The sequence below is a fragment of the Monopterus albus genome, unplaced genomic scaffold (assembly GCF_001952655.1).
Source record: "Monopterus albus unplaced genomic scaffold, M_albus_1.0 scaffold69.1, whole genome shotgun sequence".
NCBI classification, from domain to species: Eukaryota; Metazoa; Chordata; class Actinopteri; order Synbranchiformes; family Synbranchidae; genus Monopterus; species Monopterus albus.
In genome coordinates this window covers 3,755,759-3,780,827 of record NW_018127949.1, presented here as the reverse complement: position 1 = coordinate 3,780,827, position 25,069 = coordinate 3,755,759, and the positions used below count along the sequence as shown (strand labels likewise).

At 40.9% G+C, this 25,069-nt stretch overlaps 2 protein-coding genes across 3 annotated transcripts in view; one reads left to right on the top strand and one right to left on the bottom strand.

Moving 5' to 3' along the window:
• Positions 1–6,792, bottom strand: part of dock1 (dedicator of cytokinesis 1) — a 182,771-nt gene extending 175,979 nt beyond the window's left edge. The window contains 1 exon segment of the mRNA XM_020605212.1: positions 6,407–6,792. Coding sequence (XP_020460868.1) covers positions 6,407–6,704 — 298 coding nt within the window. The 5' untranslated portion in view covers positions 6,705–6,792.
• Positions 6,793–8,378: 1,586 nt separating this feature from the next.
• On the top strand, positions 8,379–23,322 carry cunh10orf90 (chromosome unknown C10orf90 homolog). 2 transcript variants are annotated; one of them, XM_020605108.1, is made up of 10 exons: positions 8,379–9,524; positions 10,399–10,462; positions 12,558–12,634; positions 13,736–15,032; positions 17,033–17,185; positions 17,442–17,572; positions 17,779–17,950; positions 19,375–19,438; positions 19,879–19,984; positions 21,828–23,322. In XM_020605108.1, exons 1-10 carry the CDS (start codon positions 8,940–8,942, stop codon positions 21,864–21,866), a joined length of 2,688 nt encoding a protein of 895 aa, XP_020460764.1. In that variant the 5' UTR covers positions 8,379–8,939; the 3' UTR covers positions 21,867–23,322. The 2 variants fall into 2 exon arrangements, with proteins under 2 accessions (XP_020460764.1, XP_020460765.1); XM_020605109.1 differs by lacking the exons at positions 19,879–19,984; positions 21,828–23,322 and adding an exon at positions 19,641–19,855.
• Positions 23,323–25,069: the final 1,747 nt, after the last annotated feature.

Here is a 25,069-nt window from a genome sequence, read left to right as displayed (position 1 = left end):
TGCTGAACAAAATCTCATGCAAAATTCTGATATATTTACTGATAATAAGTACAAGTTTGCTCTTAAGAGTACTAAAGGTCTGTGCAACATACTTGCGGTTCCTGTGATGTAGAGGAGCATCTTGCCCAAACGTGCAGGCTACATACCGATGATTTCGTAGCACCAACCAGTCTCTCCAGAGGTTACAGTATAAACAAAAACAGCTGAGACCACGAATAAGGACAAAAGGTCGTTATGAAGGTTACAAGTAGTGATTTAACAGGATGTTGATTCATTTCTGATTCATAACGTTCAACTTTTAGCACTCTCCAGATTTACTCGCTCTCTGTCACTGTCACGGCTCCATGTTCTGTTGTAACAAGGTTCAACATTCTGGCTTTGTTTAAACCGTGGTTACAAAACCAGACTGAAGTGCACTGTAATTAAAAGTTAAGAGACAACTGTGTAAGAATATGGGCAATGTCTGAGCGTTTCAACTTGCTCACAACTTGCTTCACCCCCCGCCCATTTTACTTCAATCTTTCACATGGCAGCGACAAGATGGAATAATCCAACTTTTTCACAGCGTTGAGCCATGAAGGAAAAGCACAGAACCACTTAGCTATGCACCGATTAAATAGGCCAGCTGCCATTTGTCTCAGCCACCAACGCACTGCAAAATATTGGGAGTTGTACTATTAGAACTGTCTCACCAAGCAGCACAGCTTATATTTACTATGTAATTCCCTTTCAGAATGAATAATAACAAAGTCAAACTGACCTCCAAAGAGAGAAGAGGAGGATGATGGTCAAACTTTTAACAAAGTGACAGTGTCTAATGAACACCAAGATAATGAGGAGTAAATGATCAATGCATACCATATCAAAGACCAAAAGTAACCCACAAAGAAAACTTTTATGATCCAAACTATGTATGTAAGTGGCGGAAATTGTGACATAATTCACCTGACGTGACAACTCAAGTTTTAGAAACGTTTATGCAGAGCTGGCCGACAGGAAGGGGCACATGTTTTGTTTGCAGATCCTTGCAGGATGAAGTCCCAGGTGGTGAGCGGAGTCTGCATTCCACACGCAGACAAAAACAAATAATCCAACACCACGGTGTGCAGATTCATAAAACTGAAAATAATGGTGACGGCTTAGCGTGCAGGGTCCAGCTGACTCCTCCAGAGACATCCACACACATCTCACAGGTGGTTCTTTATACAAACATGTTACCACACTCTACATTTCCACACCAAAGGAAGGATGTATGACAAAAAAAAAAAACTCATCATACTGTGGTTTTGTGCATCTTCTATTTTGATCACCTACCACTGCTGCAAAAGGCAAGCAAGCTTCTTTATGAGTAAAGGTACTGGATTGATCATTAACACCACCGGGGTGTAACAAACCAAAGATAAAACTATTTGCTTCCCTCCTGGCAAGACAAAAAAAATTTTATTCAAATAAAAAAAATTTTAAAAATTCTTCTTCTGCTCATCTCCATAGCTTTTTCCTCCTTTTCTGGGCTCTGTCCTATTAATCAACCACTTTATTTCACTCTAGTAAAAGCACTTTGTCTTTGTTTTTGTCAGCTCAGCTTTTGTTCTTGGACAAACTTTTAATGTAGACAAAGACAAACCGAGGGCTTTGTTACAGAACTCAACTGTGTAGTTCATTGTGTTGAATGCTTTACTGTGTCAGAATTAATAGCACCGACATTTGGCAGGAAGTACAACGGTGACAAGAGCCAAACATTTTCCCTTTTTTATATTTATTAAGCCTCAGACATGAGACGAGGCTTCTGAATGCAATGCAGTGAAAACAACTCTTGGCATATAAAACCAAAAAGTAAAAAGATAAAGAGGCGTGGCTCAAATTTCATTCTCTCATAATTCAGACCAAATAGCTCCAACTCCTTAAAAGATGGGTAAAATACGAGGCAGGAAATTTAAAACACATGGTTAGAATTTATATAGTAACTGAGACTGTGTTTTAATTGCAACCATACTTGTTAGTTACTGCGCTTGTGGGTGGGAGATGGTTTCATGGGGTTCAGGGCAGTGGCTGCACAAATTACTTATAGCCTCAGTCAAGAGGCGACGCGACTGTGTCTCTGTTTTCTGCTCCCAATGTGTCACTCACTGCTAACCTGTTCTAAATGAGAGCTGTCTAGGGTTGTCAGTCCTGCCGGCCAGCAGTCTGCCGCACACCGGTGTAAAAAAATGAACCATAGCCACAGCAGAGCAGACGTATAGAGCTCAGCATGTATGCATGTGTGCTCAACTCAGATAAACCACCAGTCTGACCTACAGGAAACAGCATTTCCTTACACCCCAAACCTGAAACTGAACGTTGGTACAAAGAGTTGCCCAAATGCATTTTGAACAATCACAGTACTTTGTTTTCTGAGCTGGTATAATGTTAGATTACTTGCAGCTAAATTACACAAAAAAAAATTTTCCATCAAGGGGTGGAAAACATTTCCCATGACAGCACAAACCCTGGAGGGCAATTTGTGTTCAGTCTCAAAAGCGATGTGTTGATCCAGTAAATAGCCCTGTTGTTTACTGTAGTTTAGTTTAGTTCCCCGGTTTGTTTTCTAGAACCACAACTATCTCTCTTAAGGAACGGCAACATCCTGATAAGACAAAATTAATGAGATAGCATTTGAAATTACCATAAAAAAATATTTCTGGTTAGTTCAACACAGATCCAAGGGACAACTAAAAACATCCCCCCCAGTTCTTTACATCTCTTTTGAGATGCCAGAAGAAAAAGACTTCAAAACTCTGGATCTCTTTGATTTATGCCAGGCTGGTTGGCATTTGACAAGAAAAGAACTGTGGAATGAAATCTGCTCAAGGTCAAGAGAGATATGATTTTAACATTTCTTTGACGAATGGATGGCCTTACTCGGCTTTTATGGTATGAACATGGGTCAGAGAATGAAGTCAGGCCTTGAGCCCAAAACCTCAACTTTCATATGAAGTTAGTCGATATTTCTTCCTGTACGTGACGGCTTCACGAATGCCCAAGTATTATATCAATTCGGCACATCAGTAGACAGCACTGTGAACATGCCAGTGGAGCTGAAGACACTGAAGAAGGAAGTCAAGCTAAAGCCTGACGGGCAATAGTTATACTTAGAAACAATACAAAAAGCAATAAAGTTAGTTTCCTGTGGTGGGAAAGGGCGGATTCCAGGCGTATAAACACCAGTTTCCAAAATTAAATCAAGGTGCTCACATTCCAAAACGTGTTCAATGGGTACAAGGATGAATGGAAAAATACAATAATACAAGCCCAATCCAACGTGAATCAGAGTAATGTACTGTTAAACCTTCTTAAAGCACAAGCATATTATCAGCAAAGTATCACAATTAAAAGTACTCATTATGTAGAACAATGGCCCCTGTGAGCAACACACTGTTGTGCAAGTAGGATATCATCCTCTACAACAGTGAATTTTATATATTGATCACGTTTTGTGAGAAAATTCCTTATAAGCAAAGTAAGCAGTACAGCAAGCACGGCTGTAAAACAAAAGTGTAGTTTCCCCTGAAACGTAGTGAGGTATAAAGCAGCATAAACACTCACATAAAGTACAAGGACTTGTTCTAAAGGACAGTATCTAGGTAAACGCACTTACATTCCATTACTGCTGTAACAGGGAAGCTATTTGTCATGACATGCAGAGCGTCTGCATGTTGTCATTCTTCACTACAGCTAGGGCAGGCCAGTATTGATAAGATCACATATCGTGACATTTTTGATGCATATTGATACAGAAGTAACACTACTGCATGGATATGATGACTTTAAAAAGACCTGAGAGATACACAGACAGAAAAGAACATCAGTTCTATGATGGATACAATAAGCAAACAGGCTGATAGATTTGCTATTCATTTACCCACGAAGAAGAACTTAAATATTGTGCCAACCTTCTACAGTATAATGCAGCTTCTAAGACCAGGAGAACACCCTTTAGTTAACTCATGACTAATCCTGAAAGATGTTTTTCAGGTAGGTCAGCAGAGGAAACTTACCGTAAGTTAAATAACTGTTTACTTGTTCCAGCTTTTCCAATGTGAACATTCTTTTTTTATCAGTGCAAAACCTCTCATTATTTTCTGACATTCTATAGATTAAATCAATTAATTCATCTGAAAAATACAGCTTTGACAGATTACTAATGTATTACCCAGCTCGAACTATGACCAGCCTGGCCGGCTCACTGAAAAACTCATCTGCTCTTACCGAGTCTAATCAGCTGCTACGGCCTTTGGTTGGAACACAGAGAACCACAACAAGGCAAAGGAGACACAACCGGTCTCATACATTTTTCACAGATTTGTGTTTTCAATTTTCACTGCGACACAAATCTCCTTCGATTCCAATATTGGTTCCTGTGTTTGAGCCACTACTGTACAAAGCCTTGCTTCCACATCCAAATACCGTAATTTGAACTGACTGCTATGACAGCAAAACTTTTTTTTAATCACTGCTATTCTCTATGTAAGAAGACAGTGACATTTATTATTAGCACTTCTGTGAACAGGCTAAAAGAAACCACTTCCCTTCATACACTAATAAAGCCATGCAACTATTATGAGAGTATTAAATGGTCTGACAAAAGTTTTGCTGAAACAGAAATAGATCCACAGTGTGCACAGCCAAAATAAGAGGACTCAGAGAGCGCTCATTAGTGCTGCTTGGTCAACACATGAAGTATTAAAACTAAGAGTGCAGCGGCTGAGCAGCAGTGAGGCCTCTCCTACTAATGACTCATCCGCTCTTGCATTCAATGAGCCCATAAGAATGTTGGCCAAGATGTTTGAAGAATCGAGATTTATAAGATCTCATGGATCTTTGCAAATACATCAAGGAAATCATTGGCACCAGAATCCTGTTCACATGCAGCACACACTAATATACACTGTAGCCAATGGGTATCTGCTCGGGAGACAAGCGGACCGCAGGCTCATGTAGCTCATAAGTCCATATGAAAGCTGCAGTCTGAGACGCCAATTGAAGCTTTAGCTGCCAAACTTATCCACCAGTCAGCATCGGCATCCCACATACAGCTGCAAGCCCTCAGTCCCACTAATGGTTACAGCTAAAAGGGATTACATATACACATGGTGGTGTACATTATACCAATCAAAAATAACAATCCACTGTAATGAAAATTGATTCTTCTGGAAAGCACGTGTAATGAGCAAGCACTGCTGATTCAACCAGACCCGGATGTTCCAGGGGATCCCCCCAAAAAAATAATGATTAGACTATTATTAGCCTCTAGGAACGCAAGTATAGCACAACAAATATGTGACAACATTACTCTCATATCTCACACTGCCTGGTAGAAATCCATCAAAATTAAAGCAGCTCTACAACTCTTTTCCAATGTGCCACACTTCAAACATTTCTGGCTACGTTTCCTTCATCGGGGTGGTTTATGGGGTTGCTTCTAGTTTCTCTACTTACGCTCCATCAATTAGTCAAATTATATTGTGAGAGAACACTTTATATTACAAAGATTATATTACAAGTGTTTTTAATCTGAAATGTAAACAGTTCAAGAAATGTATTGAAAAATTACATCTACTGCCAAAAGTATTCACTGACTCTGTTCCCTGGGCTAAAGTGTAATTAAATAAAAAGCTGTGATTTAATGCCATTTCCCCAATTAGTCTGAAATCAAATTGTTTAATAGAAGCTGAAACAAAGTGCCTAAACGTAAATACAAATCTCACTGACTGTAAGTGATGAAAACTTTCCCAAAATGAACTGTGTTACTATTTATGTCAGTTCTTCAGTGGCACACAAAGTATGACGATGCTTCGGGGTGTTTATCCAGCGGGACCCTCCGGTGTGACAGCAGTAATGCTAGTAGCCACAGAGGCCACCGACAGGTTTGGGAGTGTTATCTTATTAAACTGACCCCCGCCTGAAGGAGAGAGGGGGAGCTAAAACATCTGAGGAAGTGACAAGAAACCAACAACAAAGGCTTTTTCTCTATGTGGAACTGGGAGTAATAACAAACCAGCAGCAGCTCCAAGTCACCAGTAGCCTGTTAGTAGCTGGTTAGTTTGTAGCGGAGGCCCCACAACACAGGAAACAGCGCTACACACTAGGCGCGCCTCTAACAATTCCCAATCCACACACACACACACTCTTCCGCACAAAAGACTGATATCCCTTGTTTTCCATTTCATGCAAACTGACAAACACCCGACACATGAGCTTTGCATTCCCACGCTTTAGGCAAATGTGACCCAGCGGCTCCCGTATTCAGACACATGAAACAACAATACAACCGGTCGCCTTCTAATCAGAATCCTTCCCAACTTGTGCAATCTTGAGAGCAGAACGCTAGGACGAGCTAGCGATGGAGCGTACAAGTTTTCTTACTTACCAACACCATACTTTTCCTTTTTAGTTGGCACCCAACGAGACATTCTCGGTGTCGAGGCTTCTCCGGGTTGTCGTTTTGCCTGTTGGAAAAGGTCCAGATGTGACCTTTTGTTATTAGCGTGGACTTTTTTTTTCAGTTTTCTCTGAGCTTTGGGGAGCCACTCCGAGCCGCCATTTTCAACCACTGACAGAACGGTCCGCAAGGGGGAGGAAGGGAACACGACATCTTCAGCCTGTAGGCGTTTATACAGTAGTGTCCTGCTCCGCTTAGTTGGCTCTATGTTCATCTGTAGCAGCATAATATTCTAATAATGACGTTAACGACTAATAACTCAAACAATGGGTTACCTAAACTGTGATGGATGCATAACTAGGAAGCTGCATAACATGCACACAATTATTTTAAGGGAATAATTTAGGCCTGCGCTCTCATATGTTTCCCTAATATATCACTTTTATAGTAAGCTGATCAACATTTTGGGTCTGTTGTGAACTTTAATTAAAATTTTAATCTCAAAACTAGTGGCTTGTTTTGGTTTTTTACTGTCATACAAACTACTTGCAAAAATATCAACAGCATACAAAACAAACAAATCACTGGTGTCCAAAACAAAGAAACCAGATTCAACAGAGTATGACTTTAATATATATGATGATTTTTAAACCAAGAATAAGCTATATTACTACTAGCGAATTGCACTTTGCATTGCACTGGACAGTGGCAAAATTTGAATTTTCTGCTTCACTTGGTGTGACAAAAAATAGTCCTGTATATCATTAAATATCTTATTATGATATCCCTGTAAATGCTTGTGTTTCCTTTTCATTTTATGGTATTACAACATGGTTTATAAAGCACTAGTATACACAGAGATTGTTCCTCTGATTGGCTCATGCACAGAATTAGAATTCATGTCCATTTCCTTCCTGCTTGATGATGTAGCTATTGGGGCCTAAGTGAGTCTGTTCCTCTGAGCAGGGATGTGATGAACTAATAAGAGCTGTTTCTCAGAGCTGCAGGCGCTAAATAAAAGCCATCAGGGATGGACAGGGACGCACCTGGTGCACACATTTGAACTCGCTCATCTTTATTCATCTCGTTTGCACCTGCATAGTGTTATTAAAGGGTGCATCTTGTGGTTGCACCCCATCTTTTAGAGAAGTCTCTCAGATTTCTGACCCCGTGCTCTCCTTTGAGCTCACTTCCTCCAGCTTGTCATATTAAAGTACTTCCAGCAGATGGTACTATCGCTTTGAAACTTAAGAAGCTACCTCTTTTAATCTTGAAATCTCTACTTACACAGCTGCGCTGTTTGGATGTTATCTCCCACATAGAGCATACAAAAGGATGTAGCTCAGACTGACGCATTGTCTTAAAGTTGTCTTAAAGCAAGTCACAGCCACTGATGTTTTAGATTCCTCTGTCTTATCTCTATCTATTATCGGACTGAAGTTGCTTTGAAATGCGTCTGGGAGCTGTTAATCCACTGAGAAACACTGAAATTCATTAAACATCAAAGCAATTGCCAGTTTTTTAAAGAAAAAATTGCATCTTTGCAAATGTGTGTTTAACTACCTCTAAATAAAATCTAAAGTAAAATCTTGCCTCAGCTTTAAAGCAGATTCTTGGCTTTAAAACAGCCTTAGATCCTGGATTGCGGGACACCATCATCACTGTGAGTTATTTATCCAAAAGGACACTGGCCCATTTTTGCTCAAATCACATGGCCTGGATAGAGGCTTGAGGATATCAATCCCTCATCAGCAGCTATCAACCACGAGATCACAGAAAAGGAGAAAAGAAAGGGGGCATTCAACAAAGAGGATTTCTGAAGCTGTAAGTGAGTGGTGGAATAGCACAGATAATCTGCTCATTAGTGATGATTTGTTAGGACGCCTGAATGTCAGGAAGTTTGATCTGTTGTGCCTGACTTGCATATATTCAAAATTAGAAGGATTAATAATTCAGATGATGAATATTAATGATGCTCTTTGTTTAAATGGAGCCCTTGTAAGATCAAGAACTACATCAGCAAGTGTTAGTTTCTTTCTTCAAGCTCGCCCTCCCCTCTGTCACTTTCCATGTCTCGTTCTATACTGGATGTTCAGCCCTTCTGCTCAGTAACTCTTTTGTTTGCCAAAGCATCCATCACATTGCTACATGCCTGACTGGAGACAGTACCAACTAGTACCTAGTTTATATGAAGACAGAGTGTTTACTCCCTAAACACTAAGGACCGAGGAGAGTTGGGAGCAAGTGAAAAGGGTTAGTTTGTAAGTAACTGGTATGTTACAGCAGCAGCTGGGAATTGTAGTGTGTACTAACTGTACCGATACCTTCTCATAACAGATCTGTAACAACAACAAACTCCAGCATTTCTGTAGCTGCTAATTCCTTGCAGTGCATGTCTGGTGTGCCTCTTGGCAGGATGTGCAGTTGATCTATGGGATTCTCAATAATACCTCCACTGTAAAGGACTCTTATTGTGGGTTGAAACGTGATAGCTGTGAGTGGCCACCTGAGCTCCAGAGGGATGACTCTCCGCAGACCAGCTGCCCACCTACGAAGAGCTACAGCCAGGAGGAGATCAGGAGATGAGTCCTATGGGGAGAGCTTAATATCAGAGGGAAATATTTTGACCCGTGTTTCTCAACCCCCACGTACACCTCGGCCTCAAAGCGCCCCAGAAGGAGGTCATTTGGATGGCTGGGTAGAGCACCTGCCGAGAGACTTACTCAGAGTCCCGCTTCATAATCAGGTTCCAGTTTTTAATGATCGGACGGTATCCATGCCAGGTCTTGCCACAGAGCCAACAGGACATCCCTGGACACAGCTATGGATTCCCTCCTTCAGCAGGGATTTGTCTTCTTGTGGGAGTCCCAGCCTGTGTGAGACCTCACTGGGCAGCCAGGAGTCCTTCCACATGCAGATTTTTCCTCCTCCAGAGTGCAGAGGGAGCTGGGAGAGAGTTCATATTCTGCAGGCCCCAAGGAAGGAGCAGCCTGAAATCAGTCATCTTTTTCCAGTCAAAAGTGGGTGGCTGCCAGTCCAAAGAAGAGTGATGATGGTGGCTGGTGCTTGCAACCAAAATCAGTTTTTGGACCCCTCTGCTGGTCAGGTAAAACACATAACCCTCAACAAATCCTAATCATATTTTCAGAAAGTTTTCTAATAATGCATTCTCTGATATTACAAAAGTTTCTGGAAGTCTTCATACAGTATATTTAGTTTTGAAAGATTTGCAGAATACAAACAGCAGTTATCTTTCTGAAAGTAAGCAACCCAGTTCATGCAGGCACTTTCAAGCCTCCTCACCTTTATGGGAGATTGATTTTGGAGCATTAAAAACTTGTCTGTCAGCAAAACCTCAGAACAACTTTGGTGTCTGTTCTTTAGGGTATCACCCTTAAAAAAGACATTTGCAAGGACTGAACTGATTTAATTTGAATTTGGCACTGACATCCTCTGAGGCTGTGTGATTCTCAGGGTCTTAAGCACTGCACATCTGAAGGTGAAGTGCTGTGTAATGGAACTGATGGCGTGTAGTGCCAGACAAGGCAGACTAAAACACACATAGTGCCACAGAGAGCCATTTGTGTTGAAGTCTCAGATACTTAGGGAGAAGTCAGAGCTCTGGCATGCTTTGAAAACAGCTTACACTGCAGGAAGTCTATGCATTGTCAAAAGGTTTACAGCTCATTCAGAGCTGTGGGGGCAGAGATTGCGCTTTCTGCACTGAGAGGATTCAAGTGATTGTACAAAGGAAATTCAAAAAGAGTATTACCTTGTGAACTGATTTGACTTTAAAATCAATACGTTTCTTTGCTGTATCAGAGCTTTGATTGAACTGATGTACAAAGAACACTATTTCCCTTGTACCTCTTTACTAGAAAAAATATGTGACGTTAGTTGGGGGAGTTTTAACTTTTTAACTTTTTAAGCCAGTAATATTGATGCAAAGGGACTGTTTGTGACATCAAACTTTTTTTCAGGTGAAACTGAAACAACCCATCACTCCAACATTTCAGCTGAATCGAGCAACACCCAAGACAGAGGGTATGTACTACTGACACACTGTATAATTTGGTATATTATTTTACAGTAACTTGTATAACAGCTGGGTTTTCAGATAACTAGTTTAAAAAGAACTTCGAACAGGTTCATAATTATGTAAGTGGGATTATTATGTAAACGTAGTATCTTAAAGCAATACACAAAACCAAATTTAATAACATGAAGTAACTCTTTTGCACAAGATAAATTGTATAAGATAAAAAAGATTATGTTTCAGTTGATGTTTAGTACCTGGTCAGTGGTAGACAAATGTGGCCATGAGGTAAGTGCAGGGGCTTATTTCAGGGCTGACTTGCCACAGTTTACCTGCCTCTAATCAGCTCCTTGCAGCAGTGTTGCCCCCTGTCCTCTTTCAAATGCACACTGACTGACTGACTGACTGCATGATCCCTCTAAACAAAGTCAATTTCGGGTACACCTCGTCCCGACCACAGTATTCTGACAGCATTGCAGGTGAAGGAAATAGATGCTATTAGGTCTGAAAAGCTGATGAGAAGAGATGGTTGAGGAAAGAAAAGCAAGTGGCTAAAAGATAAGGAGAGATGCAGAGTGACAGGAGAAGGAGCCCTGTTAATCTCTAAGTACGGCAGCCCCTCTCTCTCTAGGTTTGATATGAGGTTTGATCTTTCAACTTTTTCCTTGTTTGTACATAGATTATCCTGACAAGGCCCTGGCTGCTCACAGTAATCAAAGCAATCCATCCATGGCAGCAAGGAACTGTGATAGAAAGTGGAGGTGTTTCAGCATCTTATACACTGTTAGCAAGCTACATACCCAGGCTGTAGCAATAGGAAGTAATATCTTTTTTAAATTAATCTTCACATGTAAAAGGATAACAACTTGTGGTTGATGCAATGATGCTCTTAGATCAGTTATAATTCCCTTGCTGAGCAATCAAATGGCTAATAGATCTTTATATTTTCCGTTACTTGATAGTGAGTAATAGTTCTATGCAGGTGCATACACACAGATTGACCATGGCTGAAATCTATGTTGGGATTTGAAGAAAGATGATTGAAAGAAACCTAAGTCTCTATGTAGAAACCAAATGAAACTATCACAATTTTCATCCACAATTATTTCAGCAAGAAATGACTCAGTTACACTCCAGCTAGCAAATTATCTCTCGCTGTTTTCATTCGTTGTCTCTCCCTTTTTGGTTTTTGCTGCCAATCCTTTTAAAATCAGTTTTAATTAAACTCGGGGTCTTGTTGCAGACACAGTGCCCTCTGCCTCTGAGAATGTCATGTTTAACAAACTTAAAAAGGTCTGTTGATAATAAGTATATGATAAGAAAATTGGATCTTGTGCTCCGAGGACCATCATGTTTTCATTTTGCCCACACTTACTATTTTGATAAAGCTCGTGAGGATGAGGAGTAAATTGAAAGAGTAGGAAGTTTGCCATATGGCCCTGCTTTTTATTTTTTAGTTCCTCAGATATGAAGGTCAGTTCTTTATTCAGAAAAATGTTTATTTGAGTTTAGCTAGTGGAGGTAATGAGAAAAGATCTTTTGAGGGGGCCAAAAGTTGGTGTGGGACCTTTTATAGGAAAAGAGATGAGGCACACAGCAAGTGCAGAATCTTTTATCACATTTCTGAAGACACATCTTTTCTGTAATCACATTTGCAGAGTGGTGCAGTTTTCACTTCATCTCTTTTTTCCTCTCTTAAAATGAAAAACACCATGGATTTTCTGCATAGCATTCAAGGGTTATCCCAAAGTGTGAGCCCATTGCCATGGTAACAGCAGCAGGTGGAAATGCAGCCAGACAGGCAGCCGGTGTGGCAACAGCGTGTTAGTCAGGGCTGAGAGGCAAACCAGGCAAAGTGTTACGTCTTCTGAGTAAGCGGAGAAGTGGCTCCAGCGTGGTATGGTGCCAAACATCAATTATTGACAGTGTCAACATTGTCATACAGTCAGATGATTTCTTTATGTGTGTGTGTGTGTGTGTGTGTGTGTGTGTGTGTGTGTGTGTGTGTGTGTGTGTCTGTAAAAGGAAAAAGGAGGGTAGAGAGAGAACATGTCTTATGATGAATGTGACAGTGGATCATTTGTTTTGCCTAAACACATACAGTAGATGGAGAGGTGGACAGAAGTCACAGCGGCCCAACGTGGCAGACACCTGACCAAGGCTCTTCTATTATCAAACAGGTAACATTTTACTGTTTTGTACTTTGAGTTCACGAGAAGCACTATAGCAGATGGATATCCATGGGTCTGCAAGAATTGGGGATATGTCTGCGTGAGTACTGAGGTGAAGGGTTTCTCATCCTAGTGTTGTGCTTATATTATACTTTGTGATGTTTATGCCAATGTCTTCCATTTCTAACCATTACCAATTTAATTTTGGCTTGGTAGAATGATTATAATATAAATCGAATATAGCTACATATTTATCAGTATTAAATGTTCATATACCAAATTTAAGAAAGCTGTCTATGAAATCTGAAGAAAAGGATACTGCTTTATAATAAAACAGTCCAAGGCATCAAAGATGAGAAATATACTTCTTTAACACAACAGGTTGATGACAGAGGCGTCTGCAGATGTCAGTGTCTGTGTGTTTTCCTGTCTGGCCACAAGGCGTTGTGCAAAGGCACGATGCAAGCTGTGTTGAAATTTAAACACATTCTCAAACAAAATACAAGTGGCTATATCTCAAACATTGCTTAGATATGATTTCTGGTATGTTTTATGCAACACTGATAAATACATTATTATAAACCAGATGATGATTCTAAAAAAGGACATATTAATGTTTTCCAAAACACCATCAAAATCCTGAAGCCCAAGGACCAGAATTGTTGCTTTTTTTGCCTGAGTTTCTATTGAGGATAGTCTCATTGTTATTCTGTGAGGGATAAGTCACGCTGTGTGCTGGCTTTGACTGCCTGCTGCTGCTGCCTCCATTGCTACTGGGGCATTCACTGTGTCATGCATGAGGAAGAGTCATCTGACTAAAGAACAAACAGCAAAGGCCTGAGGAAAGACAAGACAACTGACCTGCTGTTGAAACATGGTATTAGAGAGGTGTCATATTGTCAGTTTCTCATTCCATATTAAATTACGTTATGCTCCATTTTCTGAAAACACCAGTTCAAGTTGACAAGATGAATGTACATGTTTTATTTTGTTGATTAATGACAAAATATTTAGCGTCAGACATTAACAGTAACTAAAGTGTGCGATGGGGTCTTCATGTATAATTAGGGACCTTTACCTCATAGAATTTCTTTTATCTGAATACTGTAGATGCCAGAAAAACAAAGGCTTCCTACTGATGAAAAGGACAGACCTGTAAGCTGGCAAGCGCTGAGGGGAAGCTGGAATATCAACAGGGTGTCATCTTTCCTTGGAGGCAGTCAGTCAATTGAGCTCCCTATAGGGACCGACTCAGACCCCAACAGGAAGTCTCCTATAATGAAAACAACCAGCTTAGAGCACCTCAAGCATACGCCTCTGCATCAGACAACTTCAGCTGAACCCTGCATGCCACATACTCTGCTGCAAGGGACAAACAGTACAGAGGCATACAAGTCAAATACTCCTATGCATAAGACAAGCAATGTTTGGCCTATAAAGGCAACAGCCCCACTGTGTAGAACAAACTACAGCTCACAGCCCCCACACATACACACACGTTCCACTGTGACTACACTCACTCCTCAGACCAAAGCAGGCTTCTCCTACATCACCATCTCCTCCAGGAAAGTCAGCAGATCGGCCAGCCTACCTGGCTCTGACACACCCAGCCACCCTTCTCTACCACAACCCCACCAGTCCATACAGCCAAACTCCAAGCAGGTCACAGTGCAGAGGACGGATGCCAGAGTGAATGTGTCAGATCAAAAGGTGATGTCTAGCCCTGTCCTGAGCACACAAAGGGAGGGGACCCCGCCCTGTAGCCATACTTTGGATACTGCAGTCCACAGAAGAAAGGCTACCATTATCAAAGTGACACAGCACAGGGAGAGCTACAGTTCAGCCAAGGTAACGTCTGGGACAAGGCACCCAGAGTGCAGCCATAGCTACACAGAGGATGTGTACAAGGACAGCCCGTGGAGTCTAGAAAACCATTCACAGCACACTGCAGCACCTTCACATCACCATCTAGACTCCACAGAGAGGCCACATCCAAATACAGCCACTTCAGATCCTGAGAAAAACCGTGGAACACTGCACAGATCCACAGTGAGTCTTTCTGTGGGCACCCCCCCTGCTACACCTGCACCCACCCCCTCAAAGGATGTTGGACAAAGGTCGGACAGGCCTCCCAGACCACCGAGCTGCTATGGCAGTGGACATACTGAGCCAAGCAAGGAGAATGTGACAGAAGTAGCTGCCAGGATGTGGAGCTTTGGCCTTCCACAAGAGACCAACCTGGTGAACTCCAGCAGTAGTTTTATCAGTCCTGGAACAGTGGTGAAAGAAACAGGTCAGCTCATGGCAGATGCCCTTAAGACAAACAGAGGTGAGGCAGAAAGATTGTCGCCACCAGAGAATGCAACAAGGAGAGTGTCCCACTGTCTAACTCTCATCCAGGCCCCAGGTAGGTTTCCCTGTCCCACTCTGACAGCCTTATTGTCAGCACACAGCACTCCTTCTGTCTCTGATCCTCACTGTCAAAGGACAGCAACATCTAAATATAGATTTCCTTTGTGACATTTGTGTGTTCTAACTTGAAGTTATTGCACACAGATTCTGGGGCTGAACTCTCAGATTTGATATTGTCTTACACCTTTGATATCTTAGTGATAAGCGTTTTTATATAGGCATTATAATTGACACTCCCGCTGGATATCTAAAGTCACCTAGATGCACAGGCCTCATTGGCACCTAGAGAGGCTTCTCATTCTCACCTTTGTTCATTTTCCCATGCGTCTCTTTGCAGGCAAAATCTATTCCAGTCCTCTTTTCTCACTGGCACAGGGGAGTCAGAGAAATCAGAAGCCGCTAAACATGATGGAAATAAAGTGTTAAGATGTGTTAGAAACAATTTTGGCATCAAGATCCTCCAGTGGAGCTGTTTAGTTTAGGGTTGGATACCTTAGCTTAGCTTTGTTTAACTACCTTTGGATAGAGTCTGTATGCTAATCTGAGATTACCATCTTCTAATTCCATATATTAGTTACCAGGATAAAAGTGGTCTCAACCAACTCTTGGCAAAAATGTGAATAAACATTTTTCCTAAATGTCAAACCTCATTTTTTAAGGCTAAATGCAGAACTGTTTTAAAGTATTTTGAGGAAAGTCCATATTTTAACTCAAGTTTGTAGGCAGCGGTCAAGCATTATAACTTGTGAAGAGGCAGGAGCACTTTTGTCCTAAACAACAACTTGTGGAATAATCATCAAATGTGCTCCTGCATCTTTAAAGGTTTTTATGCTTGTTTATTGCCTTTATTCATTAAGACATCTTGTGCAGTTGAGCTCACCTCCCTGAAAATTTTGAATGCATTAGATACGCAAAGGTTCTAAAGTTCAAGTAAACTGCACATCAAGATGCAAGTTTTTCAGGTTTCTTAATGCTGACAAGTAAAATGATACAACATTTGAACATTTTGCTTGTGTTAACTGTGTTTTGCTTTTTACAGAAATGAGTGAGTTAGTTTGTTAAATAATGAGATATATTAGATGTGAGGCCATGCAAGGCCTGACTGTTATATTTAATTGCTCCAGGATAAAAAATTAAAAAAAAGACTTGAATCTTTTTGCTTTATGTCTAAAGTCTCAAGTTCTCACTCAACCTGCTGTAAAGTGGCAAAATGTTTTATTAGTTAAAATAACTAAAATAGCAGTCAGGTAATACTGTTATGATTTGTGGACTTGCTTCCTGTTTGAGGCTTTTATTTTGGTTAGTTTCCTGTTGTCTGTCACCTCACCTGCCCCAGCTTTACTTTTCCTCTGGTCTCTTTTGTATTTATACTCCTTCTTTCTCTCAGTCTCTTGCTGGTTCATTTGTCTGTGCACCTTTTTGCCCCTCTTGTCTGTTTGCTACTCTCCGCTCACCACACCCTGCCTGTTTGCATCTATTGTGGATGCTCAGTTTGTGCTTTCAGGTTTGTATGAGTTTTTTGTGGTTTTGAGTTCTTAGCTCCCTGATTGACCTGTTTGTAAGCTTCTGTCGACGTTCTCTGTTAATTGTGTCCAGTTGAGCCTCTTGTGTTTTTTGCCCTTGTCCTCTGTTGCAGTCTTTCATTAAAAAGTCATTTTAAGCATCTCCTTGGCTCATGTGTCTGCACCTTGGGTCCTACCTAGCCAGTAAACTCTAACAGCTGTTGTTTTAGAACGCCAAATTCAGGTGAATTACAATAGATGTTTGAGGATGGGGTTTCTTCATTCATGATGTCTTCTTTCTTTGTGAAACTATTCTTTTTAATCATGTTTATTAAGAGTGCCATCAATTAATTAATGAGGCCTGAGGCAACATAATTTAAATTCAGTGTTTAATAAAGTCAACCTCCAAAGAAAGCAGGACGTTATGAAACCGTGTTATAATCTGTGCTGCACGACACAGCTCAATAACAGCCAGTGTCCTCTTGTGTTCCAGATCCCGACTCACACCAGTCTCCAGAGGAAGTGCTGGCTTTCAATGCAGCTGCAATCATTGCAAACATCAAACTCCAAAGGCAACTTAGTAAGAAGAAAACGCCGAGTGGTGATTCTGAGAAGGCCTCCACTGCATCACCCCAGAGAAATACTGGTAGTATTACTTCTATTTTCCACTCGCATGTAGTTATAATTTCTCACCTTATAAAACATTGATCTTTTTTACAATTAGTCAAAAATGTTGAAAGCTCAACACATTGTTTTGGGAGCTGCACCTTTGATTGAATCAGTATACAGGGAATATCAAGAAGTATGTCATGGCAGGCCTGGAGGGCAACTGTGCATTGGCATGTGAGGCCTAGCCAGGTGTATAAGAAAAGCAAACAGTCTGGTTTTCTCTGCCTTTGTAGTGACAGATGGGGGGAAATGTTTAAAGCCATATCTCGATCAAAGCCCAGTCCAGTGCCACAGTCTGCCTCCTGCTGCATTTGTTCCACTGAGTCTCCACCCTGAAAGGTCACCTAAAACTCTATCTCTCCAGGTGAGTTCAGAGGTTGTTTCTGAGCTAACAAAACAATTAAACAAAAAGTTGAAGAATGTTTTGGGGATTTTGACATCCAAGCTGAAAACCACTGGAGTTTTCCGGCTGCACTAGGGATAAATTCTGGGGCAGAGGCAGTTGAAAATGGGGGGTGGAGGGGGCTTAAATGTTTGTCAAGAAGAGCAATGTGTTCTTGGTTTTGGCAGGAAGCACTGCAGAGGTCCAGACCAGACTTCATCAGTCGTTCCCAGGCCAGAGTGCGAGAGCTGGAACGAAAAGCACAGGAGAGAAGGGAAATGGCGAATTCCTTATACCCACAGTCAAACGCTGCTGTCAGGCAGAAGAGAGCCCACAGCGCCCGGTCTACATCTCTGAAAGGTGCAGTACCAGCAGCAACCCTTCACTCTCATCCGCTGTCTCTGTGCAGCTACAGTGGCTTTTTGCCACACAACCTATATGTGTTGAATTTCAAATACATTATGTAATATATTTCCTTTTATGTTTCCCTTGAAGGGGTGATAAATTAAAATTCTCTACTCAAATCCAAGATACTGATCCACTACTTAATGTCAGGCAAACACTGCATTAAGATTCTATACTACTAATACTGTATGAGAATTTGTTTACAGAAATTTCACAATAACTAATGTATACAGAAAATGTCCACAGTAAATGATACAAAAAATCATGTATTATATTCAGTAGGGATTATGAAATAGGCCAGTATCCGAAATGTGTTAACAAGATAGTGTATTTTAGGGCAAGTGTAAAGAAAGCAGTAAATAAAAGAAAATGGAAGGGACACATAAAAGAAGAGAAAGACCAAGAGAGAGAGAGAACTGGCATAATAGGCTAATCTATGACTAAATAAAAGACACTTGAATTATACAATATATAAACTCTCTATTGGTTTAAAAATGATTGCTAACATTGGATTTCATTGGAATTATCTCTGACCTTCAAATGTCATCCCTATGCAGTGATCTGTCTGGAGAGATTTCCATTCAGAGTGCATACATACAGCAGCAGAGAACTTAGATTTGACAAAGATTTTGTAGCTTTCTCTGCCCTCTACTGGCCAAAGCAGAGAGGTGCACCAGTAGGTCAGTATCCATATGGGAAGGTGACAGACATTCTGTTTCATCCATCATTATCTGTAAAGCTTATCCTAAAGAGGGTCACGAGGGCCTGTAGCCAATCCCAGCTGACACTAGGGGGAGAGAGAGGGTACACCCTGGAGAGGCCGCAAGTCTATCATAGGGCCAACATGGAGTTAAACATCCACACACACTCACATTCACTCCTATGAGCAATTTAGTTGCTAGTTAAGCTAAGCTGCATGTCTTTGGACTGTGGGAGGAAGCCGGAGTACCCAGAGAGAACCCACGCAGGCACAGGGAGAACATACAGACTCTTCACAGAAAGGCCCCGGGTTGGCTGGGGCTTGAACCCTGAACCTTCTTGCTGTGAGGCGAGTCAGAGTTTTAAAAAATTGATGCCTTTATCAATATGAGAGCACTTTTTTACTCGTACAAGTCTTTATGGCAACTCACATTTTACTCAGGATGGTGATACAAAATTATACATCAACAAATGTCCTGAGAATCCATTAGAGAAGATGGAAATAGTCTTTTAAAGTGTGGTGCTGTCCTCATTTTTACAAGAGGAGGCTTTCAGTCTTTTCAGACAGCAGAAAAAGCTAGAGTGATTTACTGCCATGTTTTCGAGCCTGCAACTCTATCAGCTTTGTGCGCGCGTGTGTGTGTGTGTGTGTGTGAATGTGTGTACATGCTTGTTTCCAGATAACCTTTTAAAACCCAGAGACAGAGCCATTACTGTGAAAGACATGCAGCTACCATCCAAGCGGTGAGTTCTATTTCAGTCTCTACCTTGGCATGCTGGCAGATGTGTTCCTTATCTTTCCTTTTTATCTTTTGTGTCACTTCTGCATGAGGGTAGAGTTTATATCAATGACATCTTCATATAAAACATGCTGTTTTTTTGCCTCTTCCAACCATTGCTCTGTTTTTTCTTGCTTGCCTCACTTGTTTATTTTCCTCCCTGGCAGATCTATCTATTGATTAGGAAGAAATGTTAGACTGAGGTGTCTGTGGATTTAGTAGTGTTGCTTCCAGAGGATAAAGGTGCATGGAAATTGAATGGATTCCATTAATAGAAACTACTTGTTTGTACTTTAGGTGATATAATTCTTGGCTGGTAAATATTGTTTTGAATAATAGATATATACTCTGTGGTACTGGTCATAAAGCATCCCTAAACTATCGTTTTGTTTCTCTACCAAAAAGATCATTTTGCTGTAGCCTGTGTGCAGAGGTGAAGATGAACAAGGATGAAGAGAAGAAGAGGGAGGTCTGGTTGAGCAACAGATACAGAGTTGAGCTTTTTAAAAAGGTAGTACATTTACTGTTTCTTTTTTCAGCAGAGATAAATCAACCCATTAAACCTCGCTAACCTGAAGTCAGACATAATTTTATTTTTCATTTTTGTGGGATCTCAAAGTTTCCCAAGCAGATTTATGTAGCGAATGATACAAAAGACATCTAGATTATTTCTGTTTGATGGAGTGGTGCAGCCATAAAAAGCCTGGTGTCGGGTTTTAATATTTTACTGTGTAACATCAAACCATTTCCATAAAGAGCTGATTTTAAAGCCTAAAGCTATGAAGGAGTGAAAACTATCTAGCACATTAGAGGGTTAATATCCTAAATAAAACAAGATACTATAGAACTTTTTTTTTTTACAGTGGTGCAGACAGATGCACCAGTAGAAATATCAAAATATTTAATCACCAGATCTGCCTATAGTGATTTTCCTGATGTTGGAATAAATATGCAATAACCAAATCCCCCTAAATATTCAATAAAGCAAAGAATCTCACAACAGTTTGCCACAGTGTTAACAAGTTGCCAAAGTCACTACAAAGAGCATTAAATGTGTATATGACCCCTCTGGCAGTCACGCAAGTAACAACACACCTTTCTCCTACAAGCTTGATTAAATCTCGCAAGGATGAAACATCTTTGCTGGCCAACACTAAAGGGCTGCAGAAATAATGCAGCTTGTTCTCATTTCACAGCAGTACAGTTGTTGAAAATAACAGCTTGAAATGAAAAAACTGACATGGAGTGGGACACATGAGGTTCAACATGGAGGACATTTACCCGAAGTCACAAAACCAAGGAGGTGGATGGATGTGTTGTGTATTTCTGGATATTCTTCTGCTAAAATGAACAGGTTGACCTTGTGGTCTTAATAGCAAATTACAGTAAATGTACAATAGAGCCTAATGTTCATTGTCTCACTTACTGTGGTTGATTAAGGTTTTAAATAAGTGTATAATTGCAGGAATATTTTGCTATGTGCACTTGTTACTTTTGGTAACATAAAGGGTGGTTTTATGCTGCTGCACTAAAGGTATGGACCTCTGGAAAGGAACATTTAAAAAAAAAACTGCAATGGTGTGTATATTTAAAAAAAATGTTCCACTTATTCCCATAATGAAATCAACAAGGACTGTTTGGACTTGTCTTTGCATTCAGAACAATGAGATTATTGTTCCACTAGAGGTCACTGCTGCCAAAGGTTTGATATTTTCTCGCTCTTCTCCCTGGAGTTTGCTGAGAAAAGTTGATCTTAAAAATACATTTTAGAAGCATGGAGCATTGTTTTTGGCTTTTAATTGTATGATCAATAATTATAGCCCTCTAAATAATACAGTTTGACTTGCCTCCTGAACTGCTGTTGCTCTGGTTCACTACGCACCCCACACCCTGTCGTTCCTTAGCGAGATATCGCATTGTGTTTGTATGAGACCTGTGTTTCTCGTGAAACAAAGCCCCTTCAGTGGCAGAGAGCACTACAGTGCAGTGCCACCATTCAGCTGAGCTGCAAACAGAGTGGGTGCCCACACACAGCCCCCCCCCCCCAACCATTGCTGCTGTGGCAGATAACACAGGGAAAAGGGGTCATGCCAGTGGATCCAGCAAATCCTGAATGAGGAGCTGGAAACCTGAACAGTGTGTGTGTGTGTGAGGACTGCAGGGACCACGCTTCGTTCCCACATCTGTACAGGACTGTGATTCACATCTGAGGCTTGAAGAGTATGTGTTGTATTTGTATGTATTTTCCTGGATTGCAACAGCTACAGGGCATTTGTGCAGACTAGACAGGTGATCTAGAGCCACCGTTCTGTCCTAAGCATTTTACTAATCTAAATATTTTTTCTTACTGATAGAAACTGCTGGATCAGATTCTTCAAAGGAGCAACAACTGAATGACTGACAACAGATGATGTTGACGCAACAGGCTACAAGGAGATAACCAACTGAGAGTGCTGGAAATAAGTTACACTCAGTGTAGGTCATGATCTCTAGTGCTTGAGCCTCAGTTTCTCTCATGTATTGTCTTTATATTTGAGTTAACATCTGTTCTTGTGAAAGATGAGTACATGGCAGTCTTTCAAAAACCCAGAAAGTCATCTTTATTTAATTAAAATAACACATCTCCTTGTTCATTTAACCAGAAAATATCTGATGGTAAAACTTTTAAATTGTGTTCATGTGCTGTACAAATAGGACAAGGACATACAGTATATCCATCTTTAGCTGGATAAAGAAACGTAATTGTAAGAGGTTAGGTTGAGTCAAAAAAAGTGTTGTTGTGCAGTGGATACAATTATTTAAATCCAGGTTTGGAAACACCTTCAAAACAGCTGAAGTGTTAGCAGGTCTTTGGGGTTTTGAAAGATTGGTAGAAATGTGCATTCTCACTGGTAATGCCCTGTTGATGGACAGTGCTTTGTCTCAGAATGTACCCGGGCCTGCCAATGCAGATGTAGGTTTGTGTGTTTTGATCCAAAGTAAAAGTGCTTAGACTGCTGCTCAACAACATGCCTGAGCTGGGTTTATATCAGAAAGATGTGTGAATATTTATTATTAAAGGACAACAGAGAAGTGCTTTTGTCATTAGTCTTAATTCATATTTTACTCATAAGCCTTTAATTAGTTCTTTCAGTGTCCAGCTGTTTTCATCCACCTTAATTTGGACTGAGGTCTTAGAGAAGACTCCTGCCTCTTTTTGTAAACCTTATTTCATTTTGGCTTGAATGCATGTGTGGGTGTATTTGGACAGTGGGTGTGTATTAATAACGGTGCTCATGGTTTAGAATTGCTCTAAAATAAAATGACAATTATCATGGATGCTGCTTGATGAAGGCTTTTTCAAGTCTGATTTTTTTTTTTAATTTATTTCCCAGTTTAATCAGCCATGTCTATCCACTGGATTTGTGGACAGACTACTGGATGGGCCCATTGGGCACAGGCCCTGGGGGCCCAAGGATTTAGGGGGCCCCTAAGCCGATCCTCTGTTTGAAGTGACTGAACATTTCTCGTTAGAGAGTCAAGTAACATTTTAAATGCAGGACTTTTAGTCTGGTGCTCAGTTGCAGGAGGGGTGAGAGCCTTTGACATGTCAGTGCCCAGGGGCCCATTGTCTCATAATCCATCCATGACTGGACTAATGACAAAGAAGTGTGATATAAAACATAACTGAATTCTTTTACATAAACTATGTATGTTATATGTGAATTTAACTGGATGTTTTATATATGAGTTGCATTTAGACATTGTTTTAAATGTGTGTCCAGGCACTGCTGAAATGTTTCAGCAAGGTTTCTTCCAAACAGCATGGACCTGGTAACAGAGGTGAGATGAAACTGTAATTTCAATAAAGCTGAGATTTATTATTGAGTACTATGTGTCCTAGTGCACTACAGAAATCCTGTTTTAATCTGTTCTCCTCTCTGCACCTTGTCATCTTCCTCCAAACATCCCCTGCTTATTAAAAAGAGCCAAAGATTAGCTCTTTGTAAGATCCTCCATCTGAATGTTGAGTTCCAGGTAAATCAGCGTGCAGTACTGCTCAGTATTCTTTAAATTTCATTCATATTTCAACCTGAATGAAGAGTTTTGGGAAATGGAGGTTACTGATCATGACAATACTAGTTTGCACCCTATAGTTCCTGTTTCAGATGGTGCTGCTGTGACCTCACCAGCCTTCATGTTGGGAACATACTGTACCTGAAATACTATACTTTAATTAGCTCCTGCTGAGGTAGAGAGAGATCTCAGAACTCAGCCTACATATGGACATCTGCCTATTTGCTGCCTGCATTGCCCTCTGAAGTGGATGCGGTGCAGTGCAGAGTGTACATACACTGAAGAGCCGCTGAGCTAAAGTGCTGCTTTCAGCTTACTCTGACTGAATAACGTGCCCATAATGGCATGTGTGAGCCAGGGTTAGGTGTGTAGGCTGCATTATTCAAATTAAAAATCAGTGTGGGCTGCAACAATATGTGAGCTCCCATTAAGGGTGATGAGTCAAGTTGATCAAAGGAGGCCGGATATTATGTGGTTTGCCTTCAAAATAAAGTGATAGGTTCAATTAATTAAAATTCCCTTTTATTTGTATAGCATCAAATCACAACAAACCATCTTAGGGCGCTTCACATAGTAAGGCCTGGACCTTATTATTAATATTATAAAGAATAACCTAACAAATCCCCCTTGAACAGCACTTGGTGAAGAAACCTCTGTCAGATGCTCTTGGTGGGCGGCCTTCTGCCTCGACCGGTTGGGGGGAGTGGATAGGGGAGGGAGAAAAGAAGAAAAACAACAAGACAAAACAATCAATCAAACACTGGGCAGGTTGATGTGGCTGGTGACTGCTCATCAGAGACGTAGAGCTCCCGGGCCAGGGCAACCTGCAGAAAGGTACAAGGAGAGAGAGAGGACACACTACAGGAGAGAGGAGACAAAGTTAGTGATGAGTAATGGTGGCATATAGCTGCGTGGAGAGAGAGTGGAGGGGAGGAGAGGAACTCTGAGCATCATGGGAGGACTCCCAGTCACCTAGTCTAAAGCAGCATGGCTGACTCGGGTGACTCAGAGCCTTGCCTAACTATAATGTTTATCAAAAAGGAACGTCTTAAGGCTAATCTTAAAGGTAGAGAGGGTGTCCGCCTCCTGAACTGAGACTGGGAGTTGGTTCCATAGGAGAGGAGCTTGATAGCTAAAGGCTCTGCCTCCCATTCTACTTCTGTGGACTCTAGGAACCACAAGTAAACCTGCACTCTGAGAGCGAAGTGCTCTGTTAGGATGATAAGGCTCTACGAGGTCTTTAAGATACGATGGAGCCTTGTCTGTGTCCTGCACCTTTCTAGACCTTTCAAGAATAGGATAGGATCGGGACATCACTTGTTTATTTGTTGCTTGCTTTGTCTAACAAACATAGCTACAAACATATTGTGTTGAAATACTGAATTTGAGTCAGTGAAGAAAACTAAAGCCTCACATTTGACCCGTGGCAATAAATAATTTGTTTTTTACTATTATTAAACAACATCCAGTATCTATCTATCCATAGATAGATAGATAGATGGGTCATAAGAGGAAAAAAGTAAAAAAGTAAAAGTGATTT

Coding starts and splice junctions, on each gene's coding strand:
- cunh10orf90 (XM_020605108.1), top strand. CDS start 8,940: ATGACTCTCCGCAGACCAGCTGCCCACCTACGAAGAGCTACAGCCAGG. Junction 15,033..17,032: donor AACTCTCATCCAGGCCCCAG/GTAGGTTTCCCT, acceptor CTTGTGTTCCAG/ATCCCGACTCACACCAGTCT. Junction 17,951..19,374: donor CCGGTCTACATCTCTGAAAG/GTGCAGTACCAG, acceptor GCTTGTTTCCAG/ATAACCTTTTAAAACCCAGA.